Source organism: Haliotis rufescens, unplaced genomic scaffold, assembly GCF_023055435.1.
Source record: "Haliotis rufescens isolate VD_foot unplaced genomic scaffold, xgHalRufe1.0.p SCAF_16, whole genome shotgun sequence".
NCBI lineage: Eukaryota > Metazoa > Mollusca > Gastropoda > Lepetellida > Haliotidae > Haliotis > Haliotis rufescens.
In genome coordinates, this window is record NW_025963846.1 from 32,534,798 (window position 1) to 32,550,281 (window position 15,484).

The 15,484-nt window shown below is 38.6% G+C and overlaps 1 protein-coding gene across 1 annotated transcript in view; it reads left to right on the plus strand.

Annotated features, from left to right (window-relative positions):
- Positions 1–1,878: 1,878 nt before the first annotated feature.
- The window catches only part of LOC124118950 (protein Wnt-7b-like), a 123,786-nt gene continuing 110,180 nt past the window's right edge, over positions 1,879–15,484 (plus strand). The window contains exon 1 of the mRNA XM_046481282.2: positions 1,879–3,131. Coding sequence (XP_046337238.2) covers positions 3,052–3,131 — 80 coding nt within the window. The 5' untranslated portion in view covers positions 1,879–3,051. The remainder of the gene's footprint in view (positions 3,132–15,484) is intronic.

A 15,484-nucleotide genomic window follows, 5' to 3' on the forward strand; every position in this document is an offset into this window, starting at 1 on the left:
GGGACACCTTGCACAGCCTTGGATAACAAATGTTCTTGGGACACCTTGCACAGATTTGGATAACAAGTATTGTCGGGACACCTTGCACAGCATTGGATAACAAATAAGTTTGAGACACCTTGCACATATTTGGATAAGAAATATTCTCGGGACACCTTGCACAGATTTGGATAAAAACTATTCTTGGGACACCTTGCACAGCATTGGATAACAAATAATTTTGAGACACCTTGGACATATTTGGATAATACATATTCTCGGGACACCTTGCACAGATTTGGATAACAAATATTCGTTGGACACCTTGCACAGCCTTAGATAACAAATAATTTTGAGACACCTTGCACATATTTGGATAATACATATTCTCGGGACACCTTGCACAGATTTGGATAACAAATATTCGTTGGACACCTTGCACAGCCTTAGATAACAAATAATTTTGAGACACCTTGGACATATTTGGATAATACATATTCTCGGGACACCTTGCACAGGTTTGGAGAACAAATATTCTCGGGACACCTTGCACAGCATTGGATAACAAATAAGTTTGAGACACCTTGCACAGATCTGGATAACAAATATTCTCGGAATACCATTCTCGGGACACCTTTGGCAGCATTGGATAACACATAGTCTTGGAACACTTTGCACAGCATTGGATAACAAATAATTTTGGAACACCTTGACAGATGTGGATAACAAATATTCTGGGGACACCTTGCACAGATTTGGATAAGAAATATTCTCGGGACACCTTGCACAGATTTGGATAACAAATATTTTCGGGACACCTTGCACAGATTTGGGTAACAAATATGTTTGAGACGCCTTGCACAGATCTGGATAACAAATATTCTAGGGACACCTTGCACAGATCTGGATAACAAATATTCTCGAGACACCTTGCACACATTTGGATAACAAGTATTCTCGGAACACCTTGCACAGCCTTGGATAACAAAAGAATCTGTGACACCTTGCACCCATTTTGATAACAAATAATTTTGAGACACCTTGCACATCTTTTGAGTTGGTACTCTCAGGCGTAGTGAGTGTCACCCGAGGCAGGCACTTTGTGGGGCGGGGGAGTTGTTGCAGCAGTGTTAGGGCAGTGAAGCAGACACTTTGGGGGTAGTTGTTGCAGCAGTGTTAGGGCAGTGAAGCAGACACTTTGGGGGTAGTTGTTGCAGCAGTGTTAGGGCAGTAGTTCAGATAGTTCAACCAGGATGATAGGACAGTGTTCCTGGGACGGGATGACTAAGCAATGAAGGACAACTTCTTCCATAGCAACTAAATGTGTTTTTCTGGGTCACACAAGATTGAATGTGCCATGAACATCGACAGTTAGTTTGTCTTAAGCGTTCCCACTAATAATTATAATAATAATGATAATAATAATAATAATAATAATAATAATATTAATAAAAATAATAATTATAATATAGTTGAGGAATTCATCTGTGATTCAAAAGGGTATTCGCACCGCGATGGGTGTAATACGATGGGCTGAGATAATGTTTATCCTAAAGGATTTAATAAATGTAAATAATCTCACCTTTCACAGTCACGGGGGCATTTTGCTGAAAAAAGCAGTGTCAGTTTTAGTTTTCTGTCCAAACAAAAGCTTAACATCCCCACAAAGGACTTAGCTTATCTGCATAATTCAAACAAGGATCAAATGTGCACTTAATTTGTACCCCGCGACTGATGCGCCACAAGGTCCAGCGTCCTAAACAGAGACTGGTTCTCTTAACGTGTTGGGAGAATGTGTCTGTGAATGTGTGAATGTCTGTGAATGTGTCTTTGAAAAACGTAAACCTTGTTCAAAGTTATTTTAAATGAAATTGAAAACAATGTGTATGAAAAATGTGAAATTTTGACATTTTGGGAAAAATCGTTCACACTGTTCGATGTAAATGTTTTACGAAGTATAAAACATTATTTGTGTGATAATTCAATCAGAATACTATCTTTATATAATAATTCGTCAAGTACTGTGGTTTAACCTAAGTCAACAGCAGTCAGGTGGGAAGGGACATTGTGTTGTGTATAGAGACATTACACGGTGTATATCCCTTTGTAAACACTGCATCCAGTGGCTTTAAATCAGGAAACATTATTTAAAGGGGGATCCCCAAATGACCCCTTGCCGAGCCTCGTTTTGATTACTGGGCACCCGAAGTGTTGCTGAATTATGTTACCTACTGGTTGCTCGGCTTCTCTGACCGTCAGCTGGGTGGCAGGATGCGAGCTACCTACATCACGTGTATAAGCCCTCAGTGTAACGGCGGTGCGAGACAGGACGGACGTGAAACGCGATACAACTGATGTCCATTGCTGGATTATGCCTATTTAACAAACAAAAGGGAATTTAACGATATTGACAAGACGGTTGATTACAAACATCAAGTAACTGTACATGTTGATGATACGGGATATAAACAATACATTGTGAATGTGTAACGCGAATTAATTTCGACGACTGTGCATCGCTGGATTTCCCGATTTTCCAACCTAACGAACTTTGTGGATGTCGTATTGTGAGAAGGCTCGTCCTGAATGGGCGGTATTGACTAGCATGTGTAGCACACCTGGAAGGCTGATGTGGTATACACGTGATAAGGCTGCAAACTGACAAGGAATACGTGAAAACACACCTGTTCTCAGGTGACATTACATCACCGGTCGCTTGTGTCTCTCATATACAACTTCGGTATTTGGTCAGCCTCCTAGACAACTGAAAAGCAGTTTTGACGTAATGGAAGTCTGTCTGGGAGACTCGCATGCAGGGTGTCCGTCCTGCTCATATGCACGCTGACGTGCCGCTCGCTTGTGAATGGGCCTGGATATAGTCTCATCAGTATTAAGCAATGGGTCATTGCAATTTCTTTCATCAATGTCTCAAAGAAGGCAGAACCGTTCCCAGGACCATTGTTCCGACAACGCCGGCAACAGTAGGATGACCAAGGAGTTGTAGGGTTCTGATGGTGTGTCTGAAGGACTGCTAGTGGTCACTGCTATGGTCATCTGGTCATCGAGGACATCATGGTGCAGAAGATCATCAATGCCTGGATGTGGTGTTGCCTCATGTTGAGCTTCGGGTCGGGGAAGTTTAATGGACCAGGGTAAGATTCCTTGTTCTATACTTAAACCTCACCACACATAGGGAACATCCTTGTCATGTGTATAGAAACATCACATGTGTGAATGGATTTCTAGCACACCTTGATGCAGACCCCGCAACAATGCTTTGAAAAAACCCACGTTTAGTTCATATTGGATTTCAGATTTACAATCAAAATTTACCAGCAAGCTTCCTTTGCCTCTTGCATAATAACATGTGCTGTCGCTATAAATATTGATGTTACAATTTTATAATATATGTTTCTACCATTTGCTGCGTCTTTCAATGTTTAGTCCCCGAGATGACACATCTTTCAAAAGTGTCCGATGTTTATGGCCGGCACTAATCTGATGTTTACAACGCTCATCTCAATTTACGTTCATTAATCCTAGAAAGTCGCACGAAACCTCCTGCTGTGACTCACTACAGACCGGAGTAACAGTGGCGTATCGAGTTCAAATGAAATGTTTGTAATCTCGTGGTCCATTTAATGCGTGATCAGTTACTTCTACGATTCCCGGCGTAATTATGAATATGATTCCTAATATCTCTTTGATGTGTCCGCGTGCAAGCACGTTTCTTTTATTTTCTTCCAAGCGGAAAATTATTTTGCTACTTCCTGAGATGTTATGTTCAGAATTAGTGAAATAGGACCCGCTTACACAACTAATTGCCTGCTCCTTTCATTCCGACTGCGCAGTCAGGCTGCTAATATAATGTACGTCAGTTGTTCGTTGCAAATGCATTTCATTGAGCACCATACACGGCAGAACTTTGCAATAGATTTGTGACAAAAATTATTAAAGTTTTATTCAACTGATTTGTCGTCATTTGCTACCTGGAGTATATTAATTATACGGCAACGTGGCAGGAGAAGCAACATTGTGTAGCATAACAGGACTTGGGAAACCGATTCAGTTTATGAACCATTTGAAATTAATATATATGTTGGAGATTAACCATTCCTGATTTCCTAAAGGCAGTAGAATAAACCAGCTGATTAAATATTAAAATATACTTTGTATGAAGATGGCTGTTGGGAATTAATTTTTTTTAAAGAATATTTGAGCGTAATAGCAAGCAGGCTGGTTTCATTTTTTATGTTGAAGAGTAATGAGAACTATGTTTGTAAATGTTGCTTGTTCTCAGTGTTGACCAGCGCTTGTTCACAGTTGGATCAGGTGCACATTCACAGTGTTAATCAGGAAGCATGTTCACTGTGTCAATCAGGTCACATGTTCACAGTTGGATCAGCTGCTTGTTCACAGTGTTAATGAAGAGACATGTTCACTATGTTAATCAGGAGACATGTTCACAGTATTAATCAGGAGACATGTTCACTATGTTAATGAGGAGACATGTTCACTATGTTAATCAGGAGACATGTTCACTATGTTAATGAGGAGACATGTTCACTATGTTAATCAGGAGACATGTTCACAGTATTAATCAAGCCTTTGTTAACTGTTGGATAAGGTACTTGTTTACAGTGTTAATCAGGTGACATGTCTATAGTGTTAATTAGGTGACATATCCACTGTGTTAATCAGGAGTAATGTTCACTGTGTTAATTAGGTGACATGTCCACTGTGTTAATTAGGTGATATGTCCAGTGTGTAAATTAGGTGATATGTCCAGTGTGTTAATTAGGTGACATATCCACTGTGTTAATCAGGAGTTATGTTCACAGTGTTAATCAGGTGACATGTCCACTGTGTTAATCAGGTGACATGTCCACTGTGTTAATTAGGTGACATATCCACTGTGTTAATCAGGAGTTATGTTCACTGTGTTAATTAGGTGACATGTCCACTGTCTTAATTAGGTGATATGTCCAGTGTGTTAATTAGGTGATATGTCCAGTGTGTTAATCAGGTGACATGTCCACTGTGTTAATTAGGTGACATGTCCACTATGTTAATTAGGTGACATGTTCACTGAGTTAATCATGAGACATGTCAATTGTGTTAATTAGATGACATGTCCACTGTGTTAATTAGGTGACATGTCCACTGTGTTAAATAGGTGACATGTCCACTGTGTTAATCAGGAGACATGTCCAATGTGCTAATAAGGTGACATGTCCACTGTGTTAATTAGATGACATGTTCACAGTGTTAGTCAGGAGACATGTTCATTGAGTTTATCAGGAGACATGTCAATTGTGTTAATCAGGTGACATGTCCACTGTGTTAATTAGGTGACATGTCCACTGAGTAAATCAGGAGACATGTCCACTGTGTTAATCAGGAGACATGTCCACTGTGCTAATAAGGTGACATGTCCACTGTGTTAATTAGGTGACATGTCCACTGTGTTAATTAGATGACATGTTCACAGTGTTAATTAGGTGGCATGTTCACAGTGTTAATCAGGTGACATGTTCACTGTGTTAATTAGGTGACATGTTCACAGTGTTAATTAGGTGACATGTTCACTGTGTTAATTAGGAGATATGTCCACTGTGTTAATTAGGTGACATGTCCACTGTGTTATTTAGGTGACATGTCCACAGTGTTAATCAGGAGACATGTTTACAGTGTCAAGCAGGAGACGTGTCCACTGTGTTAATCAGAAGACATATTCACTGTGTTTATCAAGAGACATGTCCCTTGTGTTAATTAGGTGACATGTCCACTGTGTTAATCAGGTGACATGTTCACTAAGTTAATTAGGTGACATGTTCACTGTGTTATTCAGGTCACATTTTTCAGTTTGATACTCAGGTGACTTCAGTCACAGTGTTAATCAGGAGACATGTTCACTGTGTTAATCAGGAGACATGTTCACAGTGTTAATCAGGAGACATGTCCACAGTGTTAATTAGGAGACATGTTCACTGTGTTAATCAGGAGACATGTTCACAGTGTTAATCTGGAGACATGTCCACTGTGTTAATTAGGTGACATGTCCACTGTGGTAATTAGGTGACATGTCCACTGTGTTAATCAGATGACATGTCCACTGTATTAATTAGGTGACATGTCCACTGTGTTAATCAGGTGACATGTTCACTGTGTTATTCAGGTCACATTTTTCAGTTTGATACTCAGGTGACTTCAGTTACAATGTTAATCCGGAGAAATGTTCACAGTGTCAATCAGGAGACATGTTCACAGTGTTAATCAGGAGACATGTTCACTGTGTTAATTAGGTGACATATCCACTGTGTTAATCAGGAGACATGTTCACTGAGTTAATCAGGAGACATGTCAATTGTGTTAATTAGGTGACATGTCCACTGTGTTAATAAGTTGACATGTCCACTGTGTTAATTAGGAGACATGTCCACTGAGTTAATCAGGAGACATGTTCACTGAGTTAATCAGGAGACATGTCAATTGTGTTAATTAGGTGACATGTCCACTGTGTTAATTAGGTGACATGTCCACTGTGTTAATTAGGTGACATGTCCACTATGTTAATTAGGTGACATGTTCACTATGTTAATCAGGAGACATGTTCACTATGTTAATGAGGAGACATGTTCACTATGTTAATCAGGAGACATGTTCACAGTATTAATCAAGCCTTTGTTAACTGTTGGATAAGGTACTTGTTTACAGTGTTAATCAGGTGACATGTCCATAGTGTTAATTAGGTGACATATCCACTGTGTTAATCAGGAGTAATGTTCACTGTGTTAATTAGGTGACATGTCCACTGTGTTAATTAGGTGATATGTCCAGTGTGTAAATTAGGTGATATGTCCAGTGTGTTAATTAGGTGACATATCCACTGTGTTAATCAGGAGTTATGTTCACAGTGTTAATCAGGTGACATGTCCACTGTGTTAATCAGGTGACATGTCCACTGTGTTAATTAGGTGACATATCCACTGTGTTAATCAGGAGTTATGTTCACTGTGTTAATTAGGTGACATGTCCACTGTCTTAATTAGGTGATATGTCCAGTGTGTTAATTAGGTGATATGTCCAGTGTGTTAATCAGGTGACATGTCCACTGTGTTAATTAGGTGACATGTCCACTATGTTAATTAGGTGACATGTTCACTGAGTTAATCATGAGACATGTCAATTGTGTTAATTAGATGACATGTCCACTGTGTTAATTAGGTGACATGTCCACTGTGTTAAATAGGTGACATGTCCACTGTGTTAATCAGGAGACATGTCCAATGTGCTAATAAGGTGACATGTCCACTGTGTTAATTAGATGACATGTTCACAGTGTTAGTCAGGAGACATGTTCATTGAGTTTATCAGGAGACATGTCAATTGTGTTAATCAGGTGACATGTCCACTGTGTTAATTAGGTGACATGTCCACTGAGTAAATCAGGAGACATGTCCACTGTGTTAATCAGGAGACATGTCCACTGTGCTAATAAGGTGACATGTCCACTGTGTTAATTAGGTGACATGTCCACTGTGTTAATTAGATGACATGTTCACAGTGTTAATTAGGTGGCATGTTCACAGTGTTAATCAGGTGACATGTTCACTGTGTTAATTAGGTGACATGTTCACAGTGTTAATTAGGTGACATGTTCACTGTGTTAATTAGGAGATATGTCCACTGTGTTAATTAGGTGACATGTCCGATGTGTTATTTAGGTGACATGTCCACAGTGTTAATCAGGAGACATGTTTACAGTGTCAAGCAGGAGACGTGTCCACTGTGTTAATCAGAAGACATATTCACTGTGTTTATCAAGAGACATGTCCCTTGTGTTAATTAGGTGACATGTCCACTGTGTTAATCAGGTGACATGTTCACTAAGTTAATTAGGTGACATGTTCACTGTGTTATTCAGGTCACATTTTTCAGTTTGATACTCAGGTGACTTCAGTCACAGTGTTAATCAGGAGACATGTTCACTGTGTTAATCAGGAGACATGTTCACAGTGTTAATCAGGAGACATGTCCACAGTGTTAATTAGGAGACATGTTCACTGTGTTAATCAGGAGACATGTTCACAGTGTTAATCTGGAGACATGTCCACTGTGTTAATTAGGTGACATGTCCACTGTGGTAATTAGGTGACATGTCCACTGTGTTAATCAGATGACATGTCCACTGTATTAATTAGGTGACATGTCCACTGTGTTAATCAGGTGACATGTTCACTGTGTTATTCAGGTCACATTTTTCAGTTTGATACTCAGGTGACTTCAGTTACAATGTTAATCCGGAGAAATGTTCACAGTGTCAATCAGGAGACATGTTCACAGTGTTAATCAGGAGACATGTTCACTGTGTTAATTAGGTGACATATCCACTGTGTTAATCAGGAGACATGTTCACTGAGTTAATCAGGAGACATGTCAATTGTGTTAATTAGGTGACATGTCCACTGTGTTAATAAGTTGACATGTCCACTGTGTTAATTAGGAGACATGTCCACTGAGTTAATCAGGAGACATGTTCACTGAGTTAATCAGGAGACATGTCAATTGTGTTAATTAGGTGACATGTCCGCTGTGTTAATTAGGTGACATGTCCACTGTGTTAATTAGGTGACATGTCCACTATGTTAATTAGGTGACATGTTCACTAAGTTAATTAGGTGACATGTTCACTGTGTTAATTAGTCGATATGTTCACTGTTTTAATTAGGAGACATGTTCATAGTGTTAATGCGGTGACATGTTCACGGTGTTAATCAGGTGGACATGTTCAGTTTGATAATCAGGTGACATGTCCACTGACTTAATTAGGTGATATGTCCACAGTATTAATCAGGAGACATGTTGACTGTGTGAATTAGGTGACATGTCCACTGTGTTAATCAGGAGACATGTCCACAGTATTAATCAGGAGACATGTTCACTGTGTTAATCAGGAGACATGTTCACTAAGTTAATTAGGTGACATGTTCACTGTGTTAATTAGTCGATATGTTCACTGTTTTAATTAGGAGACATGTTCATAGTGTTAATGCGGTGACATGTTCACGGTGTTAATCAGGTGGACATGTTCAGTTTGATAATCAGGTGACATGTCCACTGACTTAATTAGGTGATATGTCCACAGTATTAATCAGGAGACATGTTCACTGTGTTAATCAGGAGACATGTTCACTAAGTTAATTAGGTGACATGTTCTCTGTGTTAATTAGTCGATATGTTCACTGTTTTAATTAGGAGACATGTTCATAGTGGTAATGAGGTGACATGTTCACGGTGTTAATCAGGTGATATGTCCACAGTATTAATCAGGAGACATGTTCACTGTGTTAATTAGGTGACATGTCCACTGTGTTAATCAGGAGATATGTCCACAGTATTAATCAGGAGACATGTTCACGGTGTTAATTAGGTGACATGTCCACTGTGTTAATCAGGAGACATGTTCACTAAGTTAATTAGGTGACATGTTCACTGTGTTAATTAGTCGATATGTTCACTGTTTTAATTAGGAGACATGTTCATAGTGTTAATGAGGTGACAAGTCCACTGTGTTAATAAGGTCACATGTCAACTATGTTAATCAGGAGACATGTTCACTAAGTTAATTAGGTGACATGTTCACTGTGTTAATTAGTCGATATGTTCACTGTTTTAATTAGGAGACATGTTCATAGTGTTAATGCGGTGACATGTTCACGGTGTTAATCAGGTGGACATGTTCAGTTTGATAATCAGGTGACATGTCCACTGACTTAATTAGGTGATATGTCCACAGTATTAATCAGGAGACATGTTGACTGTGTGAATTAGGTGACATGTCCACTGTGTTAATCAGGAGACATGTCCACAGTATTAATCAGGAGACATGTTCACTGTGTTAATCAGGAGACATGTTCACTAAGTTAATTAGGTGACATGTTCACTGTGTTAATTAGTCGATATGTTCACTGTTTTAATTAGGAGACATGTTCATAGTGTTAATGCGGTGACATGTTCACGGTGTTAATCAGGTGGACATGTTCAGTTTGATAATCAGGTGACATGTCCACTGACTTAATTAGGTGATATGTCCACAGTATTAATCAGGAGACATGTTCACTGTGTTAATCAGGAGACATGTTCACTAAGTTAATTAGGTGACATGTTCTCTGTGTTAATTAGTCGATATGTTCACTGTTTTAATTAGGAGACATGTTCATAGTGGTAATGAGGTGACATGTTCACGGTGTTAATCAGGTGATATGTCCACAGTATTAATCAGGAGACATGTTCACTGTGTTAATTAGGTGACATGTCCACTGTGTTAATCAGGAGATATGTCCACAGTATTAATCAGGAGACATGTTCACGGTGTTAATTAGGTGACATGTCCACTGTGTTAATCAGGAGACATGTTCACTAAGTTAATTAGGTGACATGTTCACTGTGTTAATTAGTCGATATGTTCACTGTTTTAATTAGGAGACATGTTCATAGTGTTAATGAGGTGACAAGTCCACTGTGTTAATAAGGTCACATGTCAACTATGTTAATCAGGAGACATGTTCACTGAGTTAATTAGGTGACATGTTCACTGTGTTAATTAGTCGATATGTTCACTGTTTTAATTAGGAGACATGTTCATAGTGTTAATGCGGTGACATGTTCACGGTGTTAATCAGGTGGACATGTTCAGTTTGATAATCAGGTGACATGTCCACTGACTTAATTAGGTGATATGTCCACAGTATTAATCAGGAGACATATTGACTGTGTGAATTAGGTGACATGTCCACTGTGTTAATCAGGAGACATGTTCACTGTGTTAATCAGGAGACATGTTCACTAAGTTAATTAGGTGACATGTTCACTGTGTTAATTAGTCGATATGTTCACTGTTTTAATTAGGAGACATGTTCATAGTGTTAATGCGGTGACATGTTCACGGTGTTAATCAGGTGGACATGTTCAGTTTGATAATCAGGTGACATGTCCACTGACTTAATTAGGTGATATGTCCACAGTATTAATCAGGAGACATGTTCACTGTGTTAATCAGGAGACATGTTCACTAAGTTAATTAGGTGACATGTTCTCTGTGTTAATTAGTCGATATGTTCACTGTTTTAATTAGGAGACATGTTCATAGTGGTAATGAGGTGACATGTTCACGGTGTTAATCAGGTGATATGTCCACAGTATTAATCAGGAGACATGTTCACTGTGTTAATTAGGTGACATGTCCACTGTGTTAATCAGGAGATATGTCCACAGTATTAATCAGGAGACATGTTCACTGTGTTAATTAGGTGACATGTCCACTGTGTTAATCAGGAGACATGTTCACTAAGTTAATTAGGTGACATGTTCACTGTGTTAATTAGTCGATATGTTCACTGTTTTAATTAGGAGACATGTTCATAGTGTTAATGAGGTGACAAGTCCACTGTGTTAATAAGGTCACATGTCAACTGTGTTAATCAGGAGACATGTTCACTGAGTTAATCAGGAGACATGTCAATTGTGTTAATTAGGTAACATGTCCACTGTGTTATTCAGGAGACATGTCCAATGTGTTAATCAGGAGACATGTTCACTGTGTTAATTAGGAGACATGTTCACTGTGTTAATCAGGAGACATGTTCACTGTGTTAATAAGGAGACATGTTCATAGTGTTAATCAGGAGACATGTTCACTGTGTTTATCAGAAGACATGTTCACTGTGTTTATCAAGAGACATGTCCATTATGTTACTTAGGTGACATGTCCACTTTCTTAATGAGGTGACATGTTCACTGTGTTAATCAGGTCACATGTTCACAGTATTAATCAGGAGACATGTTGACGGTGTTTATCAGGAGACATGTTGACAGTGTTAATCAGGAGACATGTTCACTGTGTTAATTAGGTGATATGTTCACTGTGTTAATTAAGAGACATGATCATAGTGTTAATCGGGAGACATGTTCACTGTGTTAATCAGGAGACATGTTCACTAAGTTTATTAGGTGACATGTTCACTGTGTTAATTAGTCGATATGTTCACTGTTTTAATTAGGAGACATGTTCATAGTGTTAATGCGGTGACATGTTCACGGTGTTAATCAGGTGGACATGTTCAGTTTGATAATCAGGTGACATGTCCACTGTGTTAATTAGGTGATATGTCCACAGTATTAATCAGGAGACATGTTCACTGTGTGAATTAGGTGACATATCCACTGTGTTAATCAGGAGACATGTTGACAGTATTAATCAGGAGACATGTTCACTGTGTTAATCAGGAGACATGTTCACTAAGTTAATTAGGTGACATGTTCACTGTGTTAATTAGTCGATATGTTCACTGTTTTAATTAGGAGACATGTTCATAGTGTTAATGCGGTGACATGTTCACGGTGTTAATCAGGTGATATGTCCACAGTATTAATCAGGAGACATGTTCACTGTGTTAATTAGGTGACATGTCCACTGTGTTAATCAGGAGATATGTCCACAGTATTAATCAGGAGACATGTTCACTGTGTTAATTAGGTGACATGTCCACTGTGTTAATCAGGAGACATGTTCACTAAGTTAATTAGGTGACATGTTCACTGTGTTAATTAGTCGATATGTTCACTGTTTTAATTAGGAGACATGTTCATAGTGTTAATGAGGTGACAAGGCCACTGTGTTAATTAGGTCACATGTCAACTGTGTTAATCAGGAGACATGTTCACTGAGTTAATCAGGAGACATGTCAATTGTGTTAATTAGGAGACATGTTCATAGTGTTAATCAGGAGACATGTTCACTGTGTTAATAAGGAGACATGTTCATAGTGTTAATCAGGAGACATGTTCACTGTGTTTATCAGAAGACATGTTCACTGTGTTTATCAAGAGACATGTCCATTATGTTACTTAGGTGACATGTCCACTTTCTTAATGAGGTGACATGTTCACTGTGTTAATCAGGTCACATGTTCACAGTATTAATCAGGAGACATGTTGACGGTGTTTATCAGGAGACATATCCACTGTGTTAATCAGGAGACATGTCCACAGTATTAATCAGGAGACATGTTCACTGTGTTAATCAGGAGACATGTTCACTAAGTTAATTAGGTGACATGTTCACTGTGTTAATTAGTCGATATGTTCACTGTTTTAATTAGGAGACATGTTCATAGTGTTAATGCGGTGACATGTTCACGGTGTTAATCAGGTGATATGTCCACAGTATTAATCAGGAGACATGTTCACTGTGTTAATTAGGTGACATGTCCACTGTGTTAATCAGGAGATATGTCCACAGTATTAATCAGGAGACATGTTCACTGTGTTAATTAGGTGACATGTCCATTGTGTTAATCAGGAGACATGTTCACTAAGTTAATTAGGTGACATGTTCACTGTGTTAATTAGTCGATATGTTCACTGTTTTAATTAGGAGACATGTTCATAGTGTTAATGAGGTGACAAGGCCACTGTGTTAATTAGGTCACATGTCAACTGTGTTAATCAGGAGACATGTTCACTGAGTTAATCAGGAGACATGTCAATTGTGTTAATTAGGAGACATGTTCATAGTGTTAATCAGGAGACATGTTCACTGTGTTAATAAGGAGACATGTTCATAGTGTTAATCAGGAGACATGTTCACTGTGTTTATCAGAAGACATGTTCACTGTGTTTATCAAGAGACATGTCCATTATTTTACTTAGGTGACATGTCCACTTTCTTAATGAGGTGACATGTTCACTGTGTTAATCAGGTCACATGTTCACAGTATTAATCAGGAGAAATGTTGACGGTGTTTATCAGGAGACATGTTGACAGTGTTAATCAGGAGACATGTTCACTGTGTTAATTAGGTGATATGTTCACTGTGTTAATTAGGAGACATGATCATAGTGTTAATCGGGAGACATGTTCACTGTGTTAATCAGGAGACATGTTCACTAAGTTAATTAGGTGACATGTTCACTGTGTTAATTAGTCGATATGTTCACTGTTTTAATTAGGAGACATGTTCATAGTGTTAATGCGGTGACATGTTCACGGTGTTAATCAGGTGGACATGTTCAGTTTGATAATCAGGTGACATGTCCACTGACTTAATTAGGTGATATGTCCACAGTATTAATCAGGAGACATGTTCACTGTGTGAATTAGGTGACATGTCCACTGTGTTAATCAGGAGACATGTCCAAAGTATTAATCAGGAGACATGTTCACTGTGTTAATCAGGAGACATGTTCACTAAGTTAATTAGGTGACATGTTCACTGTGTTAATTAGTCGATATGTTCACTGTTTTAATTAGGAGACATGTTCATAGTGGTAATGAGGTGACATGTTCACGGTGTTAATCAGGTGATATGTCCACAGTATTAATCAGGAGACATGTTCACTGTGTTAATTAGGTGACATGTCCACTGTGTTAATCAGGAGATATGTCCACAGTATTAATCAGGAGACATGTTCACTGTGTTACTTAGGTGACATGTCCACTGTGTTAATCAGGAGACATGTTCACTAAGTTAATTAGGTGACATGTTCACTGTGTTAATTAGTCGATATGTTCACTGTTTTAATTAGGAGACATGTTCATAGTGTTAATGAGGTGACAAGTCCACTGTGTTAATTAGGTCACATGTCAACTGTGTTAATCAGGAGACATGTTCACTGAGTTAATCAGGAGACATGTCAATTGTGTTAATTAGGTAACATGTCCACTGTGTTATTCAGGAGACATGTCCAATGTGTTAATCAGGAGACATGTTCACTGTGTTAATTAGGAGACATGTTTACTGTGTTAATCAGGAGACATGTTCACTGTGTTAATAAGGAGACATGTTCATAGTGTTAATCAGGAGACATGTTCACTGTGTTTATCAGAAGACATGTTCACTGTGTTTATCAAGAGACATGTCCATTATGTTACTTAGGTGACATGTCCACTTTCTTAATCAGGTGACATGTTCACTGTGTTAATCAGGTCACATGTTCACAGTATTAATCAGGAGACATGTTGACGGTGTTTATCAGGAGACATGTTGACAGTGTTAATCAGGAGACATGTTCACTGTGTTAATTAGGTGATATGTTCACTGTGTTAATTAGGAGACATGATCATAGTGTTAATCGGGAGACATGTTCACTGTGTTTATCAGGAGACATGTCCATTGTGTTAAGTAAGTGACATGTCCACTGTGTTATTTAGGTGACATGTCCACTGTGTTAATCAGGAAACATGTCCACTGTGTTTTTTAGGTGACATGTCCACTGTGTTAATCAGGAGACATGTTCACAGTCTCAATCAGGAGACATGTCCACTGTGTTAATCAGAAGACATGTTCACTGTGTTTATCAAGGGACATGTCCATTGTGTTAAGCAGGTGACATGTTCACTGTGTTAATCAGGAGACATGTTGACAGTGTTAATCAGGAGACGTGTTGACAGTCTTAATCAGGAGACATGTTGACAGTGTTAATGAGGAGACATGTTCACAGT